At 44.1% G+C, this 23,018-nt stretch overlaps 1 protein-coding gene across 1 annotated transcript in view; it reads right to left on the bottom strand.

Annotated features, from left to right (window-relative positions):
- nid1a (nidogen 1a) overlaps positions 1 to 23,018 on the bottom strand; it is a 111,064-nt gene that overhangs the window by 68,137 nt on the left and 19,909 nt on the right. Inside the window, exons 4-8 of the mRNA XM_078541982.1 lie at positions 21,648 to 22,063; positions 17,193 to 17,342; positions 14,474 to 14,725; positions 10,951 to 11,151; positions 7,715 to 7,948 (exon numbers count right to left, since the gene is read on the bottom strand). Coding sequence (XP_078398108.1) covers positions 7,715 to 7,948; positions 10,951 to 11,151; positions 14,474 to 14,725; positions 17,193 to 17,342; positions 21,648 to 22,063 — 1,253 coding nt within the window. The remainder of the gene's footprint in view (positions 1 to 7,714; positions 7,949 to 10,950; positions 11,152 to 14,473; positions 14,726 to 17,192; positions 17,343 to 21,647; positions 22,064 to 23,018) is intronic.

The raw sequence follows: 23,018 nt of genomic DNA, 5'->3' as shown, positions 1-23,018 counted from the left end.
CAGCATGTACATTCTGGCTGTAGTACATATAATTGCATTGATTTGATAACACAAAGAGCTCTGCATGAGTCCAAGCCAGTGTTGATGCACTACATGAATATCCTCCCACCTTACTTCATCTCACCCTGGCAACATATTCTTCTACTTTCTTCTCCTTCATGTACTTAACCACCATCCCCCCTAGTATATCTATATGATTTGCCTCAACCACTCTCGTTGTAATGAGTTACTCATTTCAATCACTCTCTGCAAGAGGTTTCTCCTGAATTCCTTATTGGATATATAGACTATGGGCAGAATTCTCCCACCCTGCCCGCGGCGGGTTTCGTGGCAGGCGGGAGCGGAGTATCCAGCAGGAAGCAAAAAAAATTGGAAACCCGCCGTCGTAAAACCAGGTGGCAATTCTCCCGAAGGTATTTTCGGCAATTCTCCCGAAGGTGTTTTCGTGGTGGGTTGATTATATCACTGACTAGTGGCGCGAAGGCCATTTGCATTCATTAGCATGTCATGAATGCTCATTAAAATAGCTGCTCACGGGAATCTTGCCACGCCTTCCAATCTTCCGTCATGCCAGTGGGAAATTAAGTCAGCGTCAAACCCGTATGAAAAGGGGTGGAGTGCACAAGTCGGATCTCAGTTCACTGGTAACTTCGTGGTGAGTGGAACATACCTGCCTTGGTGCTGCACCGGTCTTGCTGTGATGAACGCCACTCTGCTGGGGCTGGAGGGTTGGACTGCTCCTTCTCTTTGCTTTCATTGTCCCGGGGAACACCACTGTGCTGTGCCACATCAACCGGCAGTGGGCTGTGAGGCAAGGAGTTGGGCTGACAAGCACGAAGGGGGTCAACGTGAGGGGAGGGCTGTGAAATAGCAGTCAGGGAGAAGGGCGAACACAAGGGGGGCCTTTCTGGGGTCACCCTCTAACCTCTTGTTGCCGCAGGAGTGAGCAGGAGTCTGCTTAGAAAGAAAGGAGGAAGACCTCCTTACGTTGAAAGCCATTATAGCCAATGACTTCGTTAGCATTGTTAAAGGGCTACTCAGAACTCAGTGGCCACTGCATCTCAAAAGTAATTTACAGGAATGTAGAATTTGGGAATAGTGAAGGAGGCACAGCAGTATCATATATGGCATTCCATCAATGAAGGCCTGTCATGTGTTCACCAGATGTGGCACTCCGAATGGGCCAAAGGGCATCCACTCATTGACCATGAGCAACTGATTGATCATTAAAATGCCACATCAGAGATTGGAGCACAAAGCTAGGTTGGGTCACTCATCTCACTGAAACATTAGCATCCCATGCAGGGCTCAAGATGTTACATATCTGCGATGCCATCTTGGTCACCTGGATGTGTGCGCTGGTGTCTCAGGGACAAGGTGACATCAGCCACCGTGCACGTAGGAAAAGCTATGGACCCTTACAGTCTCCAAATGCGTCACCCTCTGAGCTTCGCTTTCTTGCCTCTTGAATCATTAATGTCTTCAATGTTTCCTTTCAGAGAGAAGGCAAAAGCAGATATGGATCCAGGGCTCAATGCTACCTTTGTAAGGGTCCTAATGCAATGGAGGATGTGAAGGAGGCAGAGGTGACTCCACGCACAGCTCCAGCAGGAGGGACATGGTCAAGCAAAGCCACAGCACGAACAGGAGGATCAGGAGAAGAAACCCAGACAATGGGGGTAACTTGCCAGATCTGGGCTTCATTGTTCAAGAGTCTCTTATTTACAATGAGCGAGAGGCAATGCCGTGCACATCTGCACTTGTCCCAAGCTCTGGTATATCACATATGCCACGTTCTTCATGAAGACCTGACACCACGTGGAGTTGGAGGGTATCCCCCGCCAGTTGCTTTGAAGGTGACCGCTGCACTCAATTTCTTTCCAAGGATCAACAGGCGACTTGTGCAGTATCTCTTAGTTCGCAACACAGCGACGCATAAAGGAGGTCACAGATGCCCTTTACAGGAAAGCCCATCATTACGTCAGGTTTGCTCTGGATGAACACAGGACAAGATTCCCCGGCTTCACTACCGCCTTAGGCTTCCCAAGAGTGCAGAGTGCAATAGACTGCACCCATGTGGCTATACGGGCTCCATGGTGGCAGGCCCTAATGCTTATAAACCGCAAGGGCTACCATTCCATCAATGTGTAACTGATGTGTGATCACCGGAAGCACATACTGCGCATTTGTACATGCTACCCTGGGAGTTGCCATGACTCCTACATCCTGAGTCACTCCCAGTGCCTGACATTTACGAGGGCCCATTATGTCTGCAGGGATGGCTGCTTAGGATAAGGGGTACCCACTGAAACATTGGCTGGTGACACCAGTCCGTTGCCCTCAGAGTCGTTCCGAGGAGAGTTACAATGCTGCTCACAGCTCCACATGCTCCCTTATAAAGCAGACCACAGGGCTTATGAAGATGCTTTTCAGATGCTTCGACCGCCCAGGTGGCTCACTCCAATACACCCCCAACAGGGTTTCCCGTATCATCGCAGTGTGTTGCACCCTCCACAATCTTGCTATGCAAAGATGTGACCTCCTGCCAGAAGATGACCTGGAGGAAGATGACAGCTCATCAGAGGATGAAAATCTGGGGGCCCAGGAATCTCAGAAGGCTGCTGAGGGTCAGTATGAGCATGATCATGGAGGAAGGAAGATGTGGGAGATGTGCCTGTGATATGTTATTCACTGACAGGTTCCAGGAAGAGTAAAGTCAAGTGAGGGAATATGGCCACATCTCTCCTAGCCCTCAATGCCATTTTCTTTCAACTCAGGAGATGTCCACCCACTTGCAGCGAGAACGAGTCCCGCATTCACACTTGCCTCATGAATCGCCAGGCCATAACCTTTGCTTTGGTCCGTGGGACCCTGAGAGTGAGCTCACTCTGGAAACTGAGAGCCCACTTAGGGACACGAGCAATGTGAGAAGAGACTTGAAGCCTTCGCTGTTATCTAATGATGCAAACACTTCTGCGATTGATATGTGGACATGCCTAGGGATCTCCTCTTCCCATGCATGTCTTTTCTTCTGCCTCTACCACTGAGGAGACACAAATGCTGCTAGGTTATCAATGCTGATGACCTGCCCTCGCTCAATGGTGTTCTTTGAGGAAGAAGGGTTAGAAACGCTTACATCACACACTTCCAATAAGTATTTAAACACATCTCAGGAATGTGAATCTCAGTGGGACACCATCGCTGAGTGGGAGGAAGGCTAAACCTCGAAATAAGAGAACTCCAAAGTACAAAATCACAAGGCCTTCAGTTGACAGGAACATTCACATAACCATCAAATGTATTAACAAAAGTGCAATTTATTTACATGTCTAGCACACCCATGATCCAATAGTGACATCAATTTTTCTTAACTTTCTTAACTCCAGCACTACGCCTGGGTGCAGCCCCAACATACACATCAGAGGTGGAGGCAGCCCGCTGACTGCTATGTCCTGATGTCTGTGATGATCTTAGCGGATGTCTTCTGGTGGTCCATGGCCTGGAGGGCCCCGACCTGATAAGGGTCACCTGCACAGGGGCAGAAACGCCCTCGGCGGCCTGAGAAGCTGGAGTGGATGAGGTCACAGGCAGAGGGGGCTATGAGCAGTAGCAGACCCTTGGAGTGTCCTGAGAGGAGGCCTCTCCTCTGTGTCCGGCTGACGTTCATCTTCCCTGTGGGTGTCCCAGGGGCCCGCCCTGGCTCCTGCAGGAGATGGTGCACCTGGAGGGGGTCAAGGTGCCTTGTCCCCATGTCACCTACCAGGGTGAGTGGCCATGGAGTGCAGGGCCAAGTGCAAGACCAGCAAGACCTGCTGGACCAAGGTGGTCACCAGATGATCTTGAAGCGTTCGCATGTCGGAGCTACGACATCAGACAGAACACAAACCGACTCCTCCATCGTTCGCTCTAGTCTGAGTGACTGCCGAATCTCTGCCTGATGTTCCGCCGCCTGTTGTTGCATCTCCAGCATAGATTTGGCGGCCACTTCCAAAGGCTCATCATCTAACTCAGGCTGAGTGGGTGGCTAGTCTCCAGCAGCTCTCCGAGTGCCAGAGGCCTGGGCTGTCCCTGCCTCTGACTGCTGTGCGGATGTGTCAGTGAGGTGTTCCCCAGAAAGTGAACCAGAGCCTAATCTACAGCTGTGCCCCACCGACGTGTGCCTCTGAGCTGGTACAGGATGCGTGTGGGCGCCGTGACGGTTCTTCCAGAGCATCCTCTGAATGAAGTTTGGGGGCTCGCACTGGTGGTGCTGGACTGACTGGGGGCCTCTAATTGCTGGTGCCTAGAAAATAGTTTCAGCTAATGAGCATCAGCTAGATAAGACTGCACAGTGACTCACTGTGATTATCACGATTTGATGAGGTGATGGAGCTGTGATCCGTACTGGGTTGGTGGGAGAGGCCAATCTCCCCTTCCCCACAGGAGCGATCCCTGTCATCCCCAGCCAACTCAGCTGGAGCCTCCTCAAATTCCCCGAGGGCGAGGATGTCGGACATCCCTCCTCGGGTCTGCGATCTTGAGCCCCTGTTGTGCGCCAGCTTGGCCTGTATGAAGAAGAAAGGAAGGTGTGTGATGAGAAGGGATGGAGCAGAAGTTGGTGAGATGCATGTCCCACGTGTGTGGTGAGCCCTCCCCAGAAGGGCCAGGGGATGGAGTGTGAGCAACATGACAAATGGGATTGTGGTGATGTGAAAGTCTCGGTGAGAGAATGAGTGTTGATATGTGTCCCCTGCTAATGGTTGCATGAGACCCCTGAAGAGAGTAGCCGTTTGAGTGCATGATGCCATGATGAGAGTTTGATATTGGAGGGAGTTGAAGGATGACTTATCCTAGCGGAGCATTAGGATCATTCATCCTCTTCCTGCACTGGATGGCACTTTGGACACAGGTGTCAGTCACATTGACCTGCTCCGCTATGGTGTCCCAGGCCTGAGAGGTGAGGCTGCTATGCTTCCTGCAGCCATCCCTGGGATAGAGCACTTGCCGTTGTTCCTGCACCCCTCTGACCAAGGCCTGGAGGGCCTGCTGGGTGATGTGCGGTGCAGACTTTGTCCCGAGGCTCTCGGCCTTTCTCTTACAGGTTGCAGACATCTCCGGTGGGCTGGAAAGACTGAGATTGTGTGTTGGATTGGTGTTTAAATATGACGCCCGGACCTTCGAACGCACCAGCTGACGACGGGTGGATGAATCAGCTTCCAACCCGCCAGCTGATTTGAAGCAAAACGACTCTGCATAATTAATGAGGTTCCAAGCGCAGAATCGGGTGCGAATTGCCACCATTACGGACATGGGGTGGGGGGGGAACGCTGCCAAAACCACCCGTCACTGCACTTAGTCTCATTTGGGGGGAATTCCGCCCTCCGTTAGTTTTAGTCACTCTCACAAGTGGAAACATCTTTTCTATGTCTACTCAAACCCTTTAGTAATCTTAAAGCCTCTGACTGGACACTCCTCAGCCTTCTATTTGCTACAATGAAATAGCCCCAGTTTGTTCAGCCTTTCCTGATAGTTATAACCTCTCAGTTCTGATACCATCATTGTAAATCATTTTTCACTTTCTTCAGTCCCTCTATATCCTTTTTACAAAGGGATACCAGAACTGTGCACAGTATTCCAGGAAGAGATAATCCGAGCAGGTAATCCTCCAGAAACAGAGGGGATAAACAGAAACGCAGGAAATAGGAGCAGAAATACAATAGGTTTTAAGAGTTACAATGTTAACCAATCTTGTAACCACAGGTCAAATTATGACCTGTTTTTCAGGGCTGAAAAGCCATTGCCAGAATACAACATCTTGCCAACAACAGAGTACTTGCTAGAAATCCATGTTGCCTGATGTAAGCATCCTGAGAAAATGCTCTCTAACCAGATTTATACATTCACTTTTACCAATTTCCCTTTTGATGTTTGGGGATTTAAGATTTTGCCAAGATTACATGGAGCCATGGAAATATCCTTGCCAGTTGAGTGTTTAGGAGAAAATATTTCAATTTTACATGAAGCTGGAACATATTCAAAGATACTTATTCTAGATGGGTGCATTCAAAAGCAGGCAATGATTAAAGGTATGGGTTCCACATAGACTCCAGGATCGCCTTCCTTGGGCCACACACATCATTTTGGGGATGGTGCAGTGTATTAATCCTCCACACAATTAAAGTTATTGATCAGAGCTATGCTGCTGAAACACTCACCCCTGCCTTTGTCACCCCTATACTCAACTATTCCAACACTCCCCTCACCAGCCTCCCCCTCCCCTCACCTACCCCGTGCATCCGCCATAAACTTCAGCTCACCCAAAACTCTATTGCCCGTATCCCAACTTGTACTTACCCATTCACCCATAACCCCAGCATTTGGTGACCTAGATTGGTTCCCGGTCTGACAATGACTCAATTTTACAATACTCATCTTGTTTTCGAATCTCTCTATGGTCTACAACACTCCTGATCTCTGTGATCTCCTCCAACCCTACAATCCACTGAGAACTCTGTGTTCCTCCAATTCTGTGCATTCCCAATTTCCTTTGGCCCACCACTGGCAGCCATGCCATTGGCTGCCTAGGGTCTATGCTCCAAAATTCTCTCCCTACATCTCTCCGCCTCTCTCCCCTCCTTCAAGACTATCTTTAAAACTTATGTCTTTGACCAAGTTTGTTGTGGTCTGTCCTGATATCTCCTTCTATAGCTCAGTGTCAAATTTTATCTGATTGCACTCCTATAACATGCCATGAGACATTTAACAATATTAAAGATGCTGTATAAATGCAAGTTGCTATTGCTCTGATGGGAAATGGCCAAGTGGAGGACAGCAAGTTAACCTTACAGAAGCATAACCCAAGATGTTCATACACCTCAATAGTAGCAGGTTTCAAATCTGCACTGGCAAAGATCTGGGAACAGCAACCCCCTCTTCAAGTGATGAGGGCGCGAGGATAATGAGAAAATCCCTCAAATAGAGGGACTCTCAAAAGGAAGAATGAAAGGAGAAGCTAGATAAGTACATGTTTTCCATATCATTTCATGTAATGTAGAAACTGTATGGAGCAGCTTCTGGGCATAGCCAATACTGTCAACTCTCTCTTCAGGTGTTATCTCTCTGTCATTTAAATCCTCACCTCTATCACCACCTCATCAGTGGTTCTACTGGTAATATTGGGCAAAATTGGGTCTGATGCCATCCATGACTCAATAGTTAAACACTCATGGCCTGGACTCAGCCTTGAAGAGAGTAACTGGTGCCTAAGGAACTACACCCAAGCGAATCATTGCCTTCAGGAATGGGGAAGTCAGGACTACCAGACTTATTTCAACAGCCTAGGGTGCATGCCAACAAAGCCTGGTGACTTATCCACCTCAAGTTTAGCTAATTGCTTAATATTTAATCGGTCAAGAGGAGGGAGCCATTATAAGTTGAGCTGAACCAGTTTTTATGCTGTAAATTCTATGCACCAGCATGGCAACCGCTTCTGTTGATGACTCTAATAGAGACGACAATCAAGATCACAAGACATTTATAAAGCACTTATTAAGTGAAACGACTCAACTCCACTGTTACAAGCACATAAAATAATCCCGCTTCACTCAACCCCTCAAAGGCAAATGTTCCACCATAAACCCAATAACTGGCTAATAGCCCTTGGTCATCATGCATCCCTCTTATGTAGCTTCTTTCCAAAATGTACTCCATTTGGGTAAAGATTACAGACAAATACCTTGAACTGGTCCAATCTTGTTGCTCATTGCATATCGCAATATCTGTTCATTTTTATCATACAGAACAAACGTGCGATCCACGGATAGCTGCTGAGTGGCGGGTACCAATTGAGCATCATCGTCATGGATACAGCCCTGAAAGCTGATCGTCTGTTTCAACTGGAAGGAGTAGCTCCGTGAGGTTCCACCGGGAAATTCTACCGTGTACTGTATGTTTGAAGAAGACATGATCGCTGAAGGAAGAAAAGATAAAGCCAGTGATTCTCAGTGTTCAAGAATTAACTACATTATTAAGTAAATACAAAAAAGAATTTGAATTTGTATCATGCCTTTCACAACTTCAGGATGATCCAAAGTGTTTTACAGCCAATGAAGTGCTACTTTTTTTAAAAGTAGGAAATGCGCATCAATTTGCACACAGCAAGTTCCCACAAACAATGGGATAAATGACCCAAACAATTCATTTTGTTTGAAGCATAAATATTTGCCAGAATGCAAGAAAAAACTCCCCTGCTATTCTTCTAATCTTTATATCCTCCTGAGGGGGCACATAGGCCCTCAGCTAAACATCTCATTTGAAAGGCCGCATCATCGACTGTGCACCATTCCCCTAGTACTGCACTGGGTGCGTCAGCCTGGATTTTGTGCTCAATTCTCTGGAGTGAGGCTTGAACTCAGAAGAAAGATTACTAACCCTCTGAGCCATGGCTGACACAGGCAATAGCTGCATGAAGAGAGAAGTGAAGCAGCTATGTATAAGTTTACACATGGAGAGGTCTCTAATGAACAGATTGTTTCTTTTTTCCTCATCCAACATTATCAGGACCAAAATCCTGGATAACTTTTTCCCCTTCTCACTCCATGATTTAGACATAACAGAATGCTATCTAATTACATTCAAAAAACTTGACACCATCCAGGGCAAAGCAGCCCGCTTGACTGACACGCCACCCACCACCTTAAACATTCACTCCCACCATCACCTGTGTGCCACATCTACACAGACACACTACAACAATTGTCAGGGCCCCTTTGACACCACCTAGAAGGACAAGGTCAGCAGGCATATGGGAACACCACCTCCTGCAAGTTCACCTCCAAGTCATTCACCATCCTGACTTGGAAATATATCGCTGTTCCTCCAGTGCCACCGGGTCAAAATCCCAGAACTCCCTAACAGCACTGTGGGTGCACCTACACTATACAGATTGCAGCAGTTCAAGAAGGGGCTCACCACCACCTTCTCAAGGATGATTAGGAATGCACAATAAATACTGGCCTTGTTAGCAATGTCCACATCTCCTGAATTGTTTTTCTTTAAAAAAAAAGTACCCCATCTATCACTTCAACCAAGATCAGCTAGAGAGTGAGAGTAGACTGCGTGGCTCTGCTACCCAGTGACCTACCATAGCTGAGCCAACAAGAAAACAAACCCAATGTTAATGTCACTGGAGTATTAGTTTACGCTAAGAGGCTGTTCACAATGTCACTTGGGATTTTATATAAAATCAACCCAACAGTTAAATTAGCCCATTTCTAATACAAAAGTTACACGTGGTGCTCTGGGCAATATTAACATACTGCTGGGTCAGGAAATGCCAAAATCCATCCAAGACTTTGCTTTTTTTGGACTTGGAAGAGGAAAAGAAACTAAGGAATTTCATCCCTCCACACCAAGAGGTCAACTATCATTGTGCCCTGCAGCAAGAGTGGGTCTCATCAGAGGCACAGGGGACACTGCCCCACAGTATCCTCAGTCACCAGGAGATTGCATTTAAGATGATTAAAGAAGTTGAGAGAGTAGATAGACAGTAACTCTTTCTTATGGTGGGAGGAGTTCAGAGCAAAAGAAACATAACCGTAAAATTAGAGCTAGGCTATTCAGGGGCGGTGTCAGAAAGCACTTCGGAGAGCTATGATGAAAGAACATAACATTCAAAGACATTATAAAGGAAACCAGGAATGTTGCAGGAACATATATTTTCTGAACTATGACCATTGTTTAAAAAGTAATCAATGTTTGTTAGTCTTCATACAGCATTGAAGGAAACTAGCCTGTTGACTGTGCCGACTCTCTGAAAGGGCTGAAAGAGTCCCACTTCCTGCATTTTCCCCAGGGCCCTGCGAGTTTCCTCCTTTCCAAGCTGATAGCCATGTAAGTAAAGCTGCTATTATGATGCCCATGCTTGCAGCTCACCATTTTCCCACGCCCAATGGAAATCAAACAAGACCTTACTCATTTAGACAATGTTTAACTCGTAGACTTTTTGTCTTGTCGACAACATTTTTATAACCAAGGAACGTCCAAAGAAATGTTTTTTTAAAATCATGATTTTTTAAAAAAATAAACCACCACTTTGATTTATCAGCCACATTTTGCTCACAGCAGTTGCCTTGGAAATTAATATTTAATTCCTGGAATTTGGCAACATCACATGCACCAGAATCCTGAGTTATCTGAAATTGGTATCAGGCCTTGTTATAATAATGGGAGCAAGTTGTTGACATCTGTTGACCCTTCCAGTTCTCCCAAAATGAGGGATCTGAATTAGGGCCTCAGGGTAGTTTGCAGGAGGGACTGAGCCAGGGGCCACAGGGATGCTTGGAGAAGCGCTCCTGCACTCCCCAACTCCGCAGAAGTTAAAGGAAAACCTTCTCTACCATTTCTCCAGCAGCCTCCAGCCGAAACAGAACTGGTAGAGAGAAAATTGTAGATTGTCACAGGAGTATTAGGCTAAGAGACTGTTCACAACTTCACTTGGGAAACTCTTTTGAGTTTCCTCAGGATTTTATGTAAAATCAACCCAATAGTTAAATTAGCCCATTTCTAATACAAAAGTTACACGTGATGCTCTGGGCAATATTAACATACTGCTGGGCCAGGAAATGCCAAAATCCATCCAAGACTTTGGGTTTTTTGGACTCAGAAGAGAAAAAGAAACTCTAAGGAATTCCACCCTTCCACACCAAGAGGTCAACTATCATTGTACCCTGCAGCAAGAGTGGGTCTCATCAGAGGCACAGAGGACAGTGTCCCCCAGTATCCTCAGCCACCAGGAGACTTTTTTGCAGAACTAAAGTTGATAAATGGCTTGCACCCACTGCATTGAGTTTTCTTTTCCCTTCCACCTGTTGGCTGACTTCCAGTGGGTCTTAAACATTGAACCAGTTATTGTCAAGTTATCAACATTGTTCCAAACTAAAAATGATTAAGAATGTTCTCCTGCACGCTCACCGGAGCTCGAGTAGTGATACAACTCATTGTATGGCTCTATATGCACGGTTGACTCCTGTGGAATTTCAGGAACTTGTCCTTCCAGGGAGGTTGTGATGGTGAGGTGGTTATGCTCATCAATTCCACTAAAGTGCTGAATGATGGTAAGTTTCTCATTACCAGGTGTAAAGGTCACCTCCGCTCGACGACTGAATTCACCACCTAGCGGAAAAAAAACACCAAGACCATCCAGTCACAACCAATCTCCATACACACACACAAATAAACACACATAAACACAGTTTCACAACATGAGACAACACAGGTAAGTTTTCATTTACTGTATACAACACCTTTAAGATAGCAAAATGACCCAAGGCACTTCACAGGAATGCAGTTAGTCAAAGGTTTGACATCAATCCACATAAGGAAGTATTAGGACAGGTGGCCAAAGGTTTGGTCAAAGAGGTAGGTTTTAAGAGGAGGTCCTAAAAGAGAGAAAGAAAGGCAGAGAGATTTAGAGAGGGAATTCCAGAGCTTAGGGCCGAGATAAATGAAGACAGGCAGTCAATGGTGGGGCAAAGGAAATCAGAGATTCACAAAATGCCTGAATTGGAGGAGTGCAGAGCTATCAGTGGGTTGTAGGGCTGGAGGAGGTTACGAGAAAAGGGGGTGGGGAGCGGCGTGTAGGGCTGATGGTTACAGAGATGGGAGGAGTGAAGTCATAAAGCAATTTGAACACAAGAATTAGAATTTTAAATGTGAGGCGGTGCAGGACTGGGAACCAATGTTTAGCACAGGGGTGATGGGTGCAGAAACATAACACGTGCATTACAGACTTATCATGACAGAACACCATTATTCTGCAAGTTCCCTAGCAAGGTCTGGACTCAATTAATGTGGTAACCATATGGATGAAGACAGATGTTAAAAGTTCCCAAATGGTTATAGTAACTTTTCATGACCTATAATTTTTGCAAACGTTATATTTCAGCCCTGCCAACAGGATTTCCACAAGGATTTCACAAATTTAATCACAAGACCAAACTCTGAATACTTGGAGTCTCTAATGTAATAAAGGGGCATTTCCTGTAATCTGACAGACCCTTTTCAGACTGCTCTCAGCTCAGTGTCAATGAGAATGCAACACAGTGCATTCTCATGAGAATGAAATAATTCACAAAATTATCAAAATAGTTTTCTAAGTAGCATGCAATAGAAAAAGATAGAATTATTAAATAGCGTTTAACAAATATGTCAAAGGTTAGAACACTCCGCCAAGTGTTAGAATGGATGGCTGCAACAATCTTCATGCTTCCCCATGCCAAATTATGCATGTGGCCTAAAGACCTGAATGTAATAATATAATAGTCTTAATTACCAGGTTTTGGAAAAGGTCAATTACCCTAACTACCATCTTTGCCATTCTGAAGGTGGAGTGTATTTGAGAAGGCACCCAGGCAACTGGTCGTACCAAGAGATGTAGGGTAGACATAGAGATGATGTTTCCACTTGTGGGTAGTTCAAAACTATGGGACATCAATATAAGATGGTCATTAATAAATCCAATTAGGAAATTCAGGAGAAATGTCTTTACTCCAGAGAGTGGTTAGAATGTGGAACTCGGTACCACATGGAATGGTTGAGTCAATAGCATTAAATGCATTTAAGGAGAAGCTAAATAAACAGGTGAGAAAGAATGGTACAGAAGATTATGATGGTGGGTTTAGATTAATACTGATGGGGAAGGCTGGTGTGGAGCATAAATACCAGTATGGACCAGCTGGCCCAAAGGGCCTGTTTCTTTGCTGTAAATTTTATGTAATTCTTTATAAGAGATGCAAAATACAGGAATCAAGTTTAGTTCACAGCACACAATTCAATTTAAGGCATTTAAGATTACGACAGAGTATGATAGGGTAGACAGATATTTCCTCTGGTGGGGAGTCCAGAACAAGGGGCATAATATTAACATTTGAGTTAGGTCTCTCAGAAGCAATGGCACAAAGGACCTTTCAAAAAGATGGTGGAAATCTAGAACTCTCTTCCCTTCTCCCCCGCCCTCCCCCCCAACCCCATCCATCCTTCCAAAAAAGCTGCTGAGGCTGGGGTCAACTGAAAATTTCAAAGCATGAAATTGATGATTAGGTAAGGGCATTAAGAGTTACGAAACCAAGATGGGTGAACAGATCAATCCGAGATTGATCAATTTTTGCTAGACAAGGTTATCAAGCCAAGGCGAGTAAATGGAGATAGGGTACTTGATAAGTCAGGATCTCATTGAATCGCAGGGCCCAGTTGAAGAGATGTATGGCCTCCTCCTGTTCCTATATTGACAACCTTTCTATGTTCAGAAGGATATGAGCAATATTACAGAACTGTTCACTTTGCTCCAACAGAGAATACAGTGGAAGACGTACAATGGGAATCTTATTATTACTCTGAAGCTAAACAGATCTAAATATTTCATATGGACAGTTTAAAATTTGGTCCAAGGAAGAAAATGCTGAAAACGTCAGCTCTAGGGAACAGAACATTTGGACAGTGGTTGTTAAATTTTCTTCAGTCCTTCACTTCCTGTTGGTGCCTCAAGTTTAAAGGAGCTAGTATGAGGGTAGAAAATTAATCTCTCGGCAACAGTTTGCAAATAAATTGTTCCATCTGGCTATCCAACTCTTCTTCTCAGAGGAGCTGCTTTCCTCAAGTGGGACGACAGTTCTGGCACTATTCCAGTACTCCTGGTTTCATGATTGTTAAGAAAAAGATCAAGCAGTTCTCTGTCTGCACCAGAATTTAGTAGCTTTTCTGGGAAAAGCTATGACATAGGCTAACACAGAACTTTCGATCAAATTGATCCATAAACCTAGCAAAACATGTTTTTTTTTTAATTTTACAATAAGGTTTTTAAACCGTTCCCTCAACTTGTTACTGACTTAAACCTCACCATCACCAACATTTAGATCACCAAGATTACACAATCTCCCTCATCATTCACATCTCCTGGCAATACATCAAACCTGCCTACCCTTATCAATTCCGAGAAAATAACTATCCCTGGTTTGCTCAGCAGCAATTGATCAAAATTCAAATCCTCTCCTCTGACGTTCCGCCATTGTATGTTAAACAGTTGCCTCATTTCTGCCTGAAATACTCTTTCCTGCACCAGGCCCTTCGTGGTCCCTCATTGCTACCTGTGGAGCATTCCCGGCCTTATACAGAGTGCGTCTGTTATGCAACTCATCTTGTCAAACACTACCAGAACTGATTTGACCACCACTAACAACATTTCCTCTTTCTCACTGCTGCCAAACCTTCTTCCCAATCTGTGACTTCCATAGGGCAAGGAAGACCTCAAACACACCTGCACCACCATAACGTGAGAAGTAGAGAGGTAGAAAGGTTTGGGGGGGGCGCGCGGTGGAATTACAGAGCTTACAGCCTAAGCAGCTGAAAGCATGGCTGTCAATGGTGTAGCAATTAAACTTGGTATCAATCCATTTCACATGAACATAACCCAGTATTTTAGGGTGATGAGACCACTTACCAACAATACTAAACCCATTTTCATAGCCAGGTTGCTCCAGAGCAAACATCCAACCAATAATACTTCCAACAGAAGACAGTGGCAAGAGAGACCAGCCTAGCGCTGTTGGGATTCTGCTTATAGCAGTATACGAGCGACCATCATTTACCACTACATATGAATGTAGGTCAATATTCTCAACCTTTACAGGTACTGGGCTGGTTCCTACAAAAATCTTTGCATTGACCTTTCCATTGACACGCTGTGGAGATCCTGTAAAAAACAAAAAGGAAAATAGTTAGAGGATTTTTGAACTCATTTCTGGGTTGACTGAAGAATTGAGCAGCCAGGGCTTTTCGCCCTAATCATTATCCAATGATCTTGCTGGACAGGGCGTGGTGGACATCAAATAAGGATAAGATTAGGGCTGGAATTTATGGGGTGCCGTGGTCCCTGCTTCCTCCCACCAGCTAAAAAGGTCAGTGGCGAGTCTGCCCACGATCCTGACAGCTGCCCTGCAGCCATTGAACACTGGGACTTAAATGGCCGTTGGGAGTTAAATGGTTGTCCAACACCTCCTCCGCACCTCCCCCCAACCCTCGCCCAGTTAATATCTCACCAGGACCAGAGGGAATGCATTTAAGGAAAGCAAAGGTGGAAATTGAGGAGGTACTTGCCACAATCTTCCAATCCTCCTTCAATATAGTGGGTGATGCCAGAAAACTGGAGAATTATAAATGTTACACTATTGTACAAAAATTAGTGCAAGGATAATTAGTAGTAATTATAAGGCAGTCAGTTTAAATTTGGTAGTGGGAAAGCATTTAAAAACGATATCCCCGGACAAAATTAGGAGTCATTTGGACAAATGTGGATTAATTAAGGAAAGACAGCATGGATTTGTTAAAGACAAATTGTGTTTTTAATTTGATTGATTTTTTTGAAGTGGTAACTGAGAGGGTAAAGCAATTAATGTGGTGTCCATGGGCTTCCAAAAGATGTTTAATAAAATTCCACATAACAGGCTTGCCAGCAGAACTGAAGCTCATAAGATAAAAAGGATAGTGGCAGCACAGATATGAAGGCTGTGTGACAGGAAACAGTTATGGTAAACAGCTGTTCTTTGGGCTGGAGGAAGGTATACGATGTGGTTCATGAGGGTTGGTACTGGGACCACTGCTTTTCATGGCACATGCAGATGAAATTTGATGCAGAGAAGTGTGAAGTTATACATTTTGGTACAAAAGGCAAAGGGGCAATATAAAGTAAAGGGAGCAATTCTAAAGGGGGTGCAGAAACAGAGACACCTAGGGTTTATGTGCTCCAATTGTTGCAAGTGGCAAGGCAGGTTGAGAAAGTGATTAAAAAGGCATATAGGAACCTGAGTTTTATGAATAGAAGCACAGGATTACAAAAGCAAGGCAGTTATGATAAACCCTGTATAAAACACCGGTTCTGCCTTAACTGGAGTTATGTGTCCAAATCTGGGAACCGCATGTTAGGAAGGATGTAAAAGCTTTAGAGAGAGTGCAGAAGGGATTTACGACAATAGTTCCAAGGATGAGGGATTTCAGCTACATGGACAGATCGGAGAAGCTTGAGTTGTTCTCCTTAGAGAAGGTCAAAAGGAGATTTGATAGAGGTGCTCAAAATCATGAAGGATCTGGACAGAATAGATATTGAGAACTATAACCTTTGGCAAAAGGTTCAAGTACCAGAGCACCATGACAAAAGAACAAACAGTGGCATGAGAAAAAACATTTTTATGCTGTGACTGGTTAAGGTTTGGAATGCACTGCCGAAGAGCGTGGTGGAGGCAGATTCAATAGTGGCATTCAAAAGGGAATTGGATAAGCACCTGAAGAGAAAAAAAAATTGCAGGGTCATGGGGAAAAGACGGGGAAGTGAGACTAACTGAGTTGTTCTTACAGAGAGCTGGTATGGACACAACAGGGTGAATAGCTACATTAATGCTGTAACTATTCTATGATTCAAGAAGGCTGTGGATGCTGGGATCAGTCAGATCTTTCAAGAGTGATAACCACAGAGTTTTGATGTGGTAAGGATATCAAGGGATAGGGTTTGGGATAAGAAAATAATTGTGGGTAAATGCAGCTGAGGTACAAGTTAGCTGTGACCTACTTGGACCAGGCTTGAAGAGGCTGAGTGCCCAACTCCTGGCCCTATGTTCCATGATGATTAAATATGATGTTCACTATTTTCAACTCATACATAAGGAATGACCACTCAGATGAGCGTTGTAGGTCACCCATGGAGCAATACCCAGAAATAAAAAAATCCCAATGGGTCAAACTCCTTCCTATTCACAAATCAACAATCATGGTCCCTGTACTTATACAACATGCAAACAGCCCGGATAACTAGAGGCAGGTACCATGTAGTGTATCATATAAGTAGGTTTTAGCGGGGGAAATAGGTAGATTTGCAGATTTTCTCCTAGTCTAAATCACAGATCACTCAAAATATGAACTTATTTCATAAAAGAACACTTCTATCATTAAGCCATGGCTTTTTTTTCTGGTGGCCTTCTACCTTTGTCTGTGCTCTTGTTCTGCCAAATGTCCACTCACTACACCACCACCCTATAAAAGGCTTGGAGACTTCTTTTTGGAGGAAATGTGCATTCAAATAATGCAATTCATCATTGCCGAAATCTTTTCTTCCGCGTGAATAAGCTTTTTGGTCTTGGAAGGAAAAGCGTAATGCAAATCAGACTTACCTTCTGCAACGCACTGCTTGCCATTTCCATAATAACCAGGATTACAATGACAGCAGAAGCCTGCCACATAGTTCCTGCATTGGCCGTGAATCGAACAGTCCTGACGACTGTTGGCACATGTCAGCTGTCTTTCTGTACTGTATGAGAAAACTGGTAGAAGGGGGGAGAAAAACACCACAATCAAATTTACAGAACAAGACATAGATTTTCAACTTTAGCAAGTTACTACATTTGAGTAACATTATCTACCCAGCAGGGGTTGAGTAGGGGAGATAGACAGAATGGATCTTTGTTTCTGTCACTTATTTACAATTTTATCTTATAAGGGAGAAACCAATACAAGTAAATGCAGCCAACAGAAAAAGAGTCAGAATCAAGAATATTACTCCAAATGTTACAGAGGAGAAAAGATGTACAGATACAACTGTGTTAATATAGAGGGTGAAAGGAAGTAAAAAGGCAGGATTCAGCGGGGGAACGAGTGACGGACTCCAATGCTGTCCCACGAAAAGGGTTACAGAACCAATTTCTTGTCTTGGATTGGCATAACCAGTCCCACCAAGAACACAGTGCATTGACTCTGCTTTAAGTGATGGGTCAAGCACTGACAAACTAATGGGTTGGCAAGCTGTAACTAGTGGGGTGCCAATGGGATCAGTGCTGGGGCCTCAACTATTTACAATCTATACTAACGACTTGGATGAAGGGACTGAATGTAAGGTAGATAAATTTGCTGATGACAGAAAGATAGGTATGAAAGTAAATTGTCAAAAGGACATGAGTCTGCAAAAGGGTTTAGATAGGTTTAGTAAGTGGGCAAAAATTTGGCAGATGCAGTATAATGTGGGAGAATGTGAACTACTACACTTTGGCAGGAAGAATAGAAAAGCAGAATATCACTTAAGTGGAGAGAGACTGCACGATTCCATGGTACAAAGGGATCTGGGTATCCTGATACATAAATCACAAAAAGTTAGTATGCGGATACAGCAAGTGATTAGAAAGACAAATGGAATGTTGTTGTTTATTGCAAGGGGAATGGAATATAAAGTAGGGATGCTTTGCTACAGTTGTACAGGGCATTGAGGAGATCACATTTAGAGCTGTGTGTATAGTTTTGATCTCCTTATTTAAGAAAGGACATAATTGTATTAGAAGCAGTTCAGAGAAGGTTCACTCGACTGATTCCTGGGATGAAAGGGTTATATCATGAGGAAAGGTTGAGCATATTGGGACTCTACTCTTCAGAATTTAGAAGAATGAAAAATGATCTTATTGAAACATATGTGACCCTGAGGGGATTTGACAGGGTGATTGCTGAGGGAGTGTTTCCCTTGTGGGGGAGTCTCAAACTAGGGGACACGGTCTCCCATTTAAAACTGACGAGGGAGAAATTCTTTCTCTGAGGGTCGTTTACTGTAGAATGCTCTTCCCCTGAGAGCGATGGAAGCAAGACACTGGATTTACTCAAGGCTGAGTTAGATAGATTCCTGATCAACAAGGGAGTTAAAGGTCATGGGGGCTACAATCTGATCAGCCATGATCTTATCGAATCACAGAGCAGGTTTGATGGGTTGAATGGTCTTCTCCTGCTCCTAATTCTCATGTTCTTGTGTGTTCCAGGAAGGGAGAGCAGAGCTTGAAGCTGTTGGTTATACAAAACATTATACTGAGTGGATTCTTACAACAAGTAGATCCAGAAGGCCACCTGGAACTACACCATTGACACACTCCACACTGTGGAATAGCAAAGCCAAATCTTCTACTAAAGTGGAAATATTTTATAAATGCATTCTAAAATACCACATGGGGCTGACATCTCTAAGGGAGTGTGTGTACTGGACAGTCACATGGAAGAACAATTTTAATTTATATAGCACCTTTAACACAATAAACCTCCCAAAGTGCTTCACAGCAGCATAATCAGTCAAAATTTGACACCGAACTACACAAGGAGGTATTGGAACAGGCAACCAAAGGTAGGTTTTAAGAGGTATCTTAAAAGCATAGTGAAGTAGACAGGTGTAGGAGATTTATGGAGGAAATTTCAGAGCTTAAGGTCGAGGCAGCTGAAGGCATGGCCACCAATAATGGGGCAAATAAAAAAATCTGGGCTGCACAAAAGGGCAGAACTGAACAGCACAGAGATCTGAGAGGACATCCGGAGTTTACAGAGACAGGGATGGGAGAGGCCACGGAGAGATTTGAATACAAGGATGAGAATGTTAATGTCAAGGCATCAGCAGTCACCCTGATACAGGGGATGGAAAGGTTCTGATGCAAAACTGAAACTTGCAGCGGGGCGAGGTTCAGCTGGGGAGTCAACAGTGACCAGAGATTCAACTCAACAAGCCACATAAATATTATGGCTGCTCCAGCAGGTCAGAGGCTGGGTATTCTGTGACTCATTGAATGGTTCATATCATGACAACCCAGAGCCTCTCCATCCCCAAATTACAAGCCAGGAGTGTGACTCTCCATTTATCAAAGCTTGATACCATCCAGGATAAAGCAATCCACTTGTTTGGCAGCCCGCACACCATAGCTGCAGTGTGTACCATCGACAAGATGCACTGCTGCAACTGGCCAAGGCTTCTTTGACAGCACCTCACAAACCTGCAGCCTCTAAAGCCTAGAATCACAAGGGCAGCAGGTGAATGGGAACATCACCAGCCTCCAAGTCAAACACCATCCTGGCTTGTGAGTATATCACCATTTCTTCACTAATTCTGGGCAAAATCCTGGAACTCCCTCCCTAACAACACTGTGGGAGTACTTATACAACTCAAGAAGGACAGCTCACCACGATCTTCTCCAGGGCAACTAGGGATGGTGGTCTTGCCAGCAATGCCTATACTTTTTTATAACTCATAGTCATTTGGGTGAGGTTCAACAGGGTGCACTCCCTTGATGGAACCATTTTCCAGCAAGGGGACATCCAGGGAAGAAGGGAAAAAAGAAAACCAGCTGGAAAAAGAAACATGAAAATAACGAGCGAATGGAGGGTCCAAATTTCAGAAAGAAAATCAAGTTACAGTTTATAAATGGAAAAGAGCAAAAGTAGGATTCAAGGAAAATCAAGAAAATAAATGTACGTTCAGGTTTTTAAAATCACACCAGTGGCCTTTTTCATATTCAGGTTTGCATCTGGTTAAAATGACGAACCACAATATATGCACACATTACTGGCCTTAGATCAAATAGCTCATCCACTGATCAGGTTTACAAGTAAAGGTCCAGAATTTGCTGGAGTTAAAAAGCACACCATAAATTGGATTTCTTTTCCCCAGCCTTCATATCATTGTATTTTTGCACAATAGCTTGTTTCAAAGTATGAACCGGTAACATTGAGGCAATGGAAATGGGCAGCTGGGACTTCATGAATGTCAGGACCAATAGTGTGTACCTCCTTAACTAACTAAATTTAAGGACAAGGACAGAAACAGAGAAACAACCGAGAAGTAAATCGGGTGAATTAGTGTCAAGTTAGATACAGAAAGAGAAAAAATGAGGGGGAAAGATTGGATACAGAGAGGAGACAGAAAGGAAAAACAAGATTTTATTAGGCAATATCTTATAATTAAAATCCCACGGGGAGCAATTTACTACCTGAAGGAGTGAGAGTCCGCGGTTTTATTATGACCTTTCTGGGCCAGAGAGGTTGAGTTTCATGTCAGCCCCATAAACCACATAATTAAAAAGGTCATTATGACATGAATTTCCAAATCCAAATGGTTAAAGCAAGATTCATTCATATGACAAGGCAGATTCAACATTTACATGATATTTTCACGGGGAGATGGTGGCATTGTGGTAATCTCACTGGACTGGTAGTTCAAAGGCCCAGGCTTATGCTCTGGGGCATGGGTTTAATTCCAACTATGGCAGCTGGCGGTATTCAAATTCAATCAATAAATCGCAAATTGAAAGCTACCTCAGTGATGGTGACCATGAAAACTATCATCGATTCTAGTGAACCAGACGGATTTTTACAAATGCCCTTTAGGGAAGGAAATCTGCCATCCGTACCTGGTCTGGCCTACACATGACTCCAAACCCACAGCAATGTGGTTGATTCTTAACTACCTTCTGAAATGGCTTAGCAAGCCATTTAGTTCAAGGGCAAATAGGGGTGGGCAACAAATGCTGGCCTTGCCAGCAATGCCAACATCCAATGGAAGAATAAAGAAAAGAAAATACAGTGGCAAGGCTCATGACAAGAAAGTCCTTTTTTTTTGTTTTTAGCAAAGCTAGTGGCGGAGCGATGCAAATCGTTTAGCAATCTGTGGTAATTTGCAACTCAGTGTATCTCTTCCTCACCAAAACTTGCCAAGTTATTTTACAAACTAATGACAATGGACCGCGTGAACTCACCTAATTACAATGATCTAGCACTAAACCTTGAAAACATTTTGTAACAATCTACTAAGTACTCTTATCAACAAGTCACCATACCATTTCCAGTCACATCCAACTCTGTGTCCAACAATTCAACTCTGCGCTGGGGAAACTGTGGATGTTGGAACTGGACTGGCTTGGCTTCGATACGTGAGAGAACCGGAACCTGCTCCACATAGCGAGGTTCTTCTGGAACTTCCACATTCTGCTGTGAAGATACCCTGTAGACTACAGCATCCTCCAGGATGCCAACCTTGTCTTTTTCTTCAGGAGGATCATATTCTGGATCAGACCCATTCTCAGTTACATCCAGATAGGAATTCCTTTGGTGGTCGACAGTTGCAGCAGTAGTAAACGTATCCGGAACGGAATCATCGACATGGATTGCGCTTACACTGGCAGGCACGACGGTATGGTTAGAAGAGCTACCAATTTGGAAAATCCAAACTCCTCGTTCTCCAGAATTACTGTCTCTGTTGAAGTAAACATTGGACAAGCTTATGAAAACTGGCAGTTAGATTTTTTGTTTATGGAATGTATTGAAGTTGTCATGTTACAAAACAGTCTTTTCAGCAAATTGATTTTTTTTACTGAATTAGATTTAACAGAGGCCATCTTGTATTTAAGGCCCCTTGTTTTTGAACCCCCTACAAGTGGGAACATCTCTCAGCCACCCGATCATCATTTTTAGGCCACTCCTCAGGCTTCCCTCTCATAAACTGGTCAGTCTTTCCTGATATTTATAGCCTTTCAGTTCTGGTATCATCCTTATAAATCTTTCTTTACATTTTCTCCAGGCCTCTATCCCCTTTTTGTGCATCAGCCATGGCTCAGTTGGGAGCACTCTTGCCTCTGAATCACAAGGTTCCAGGTTCAAGTCCCACTCCGAGGCCTGAGTACAGAAATCAAGGTTGATACTCCAGTGCAATGCTGAGGGGGCACTCGACTGTTGGAGGTGCCATCTTTTGGATGAGACATTAAACCAAAGCCCCATCTGTCTGCTTGGGTGTATGTAAAAGATCATGGCATATTTCAAACAGCAGGGGAGTTATCCCTGGTGTCCTGGCCAATATATATCCCTCAATTGTCATCACGTTATCTGGTCATTATCACGTCACTGTGGGAGTTTGCTGAATGCAAATTAGCTGCTATATTTTCTACACATTACAATAGTGACTACACTTCAAAAAGTACTTCATTCACTCTAAAGTGCTTTGAGGCATCTGATAGTCATGAACAGTCCCATATAAATGTAAGTCTTTCTTTTTATATTATGGAGGCCAAAACTGTACAGAATACTCAAATTGGAACTAATCAAAGTTTGAGACAAGTTTAACATAACATCTCAGCTTTTCAATTCTGGTAAATCCTGAGGCAAACTAAACTACTCAACTAAATTAAACTCCCATTTCACTGTCATTGCCTGCA

Source organism: Cetorhinus maximus, chromosome 5, assembly GCF_964194155.1.
Source record: "Cetorhinus maximus chromosome 5, sCetMax3.hap1.1, whole genome shotgun sequence".
Classification (NCBI taxonomy): Eukaryota; Metazoa; Chordata; class Chondrichthyes; order Lamniformes; family Cetorhinidae; genus Cetorhinus; species Cetorhinus maximus.
The sequence above is the reverse complement of the archived record's forward strand: the minus strand, read 5'-3'. Positions and strand labels throughout refer to the sequence as shown.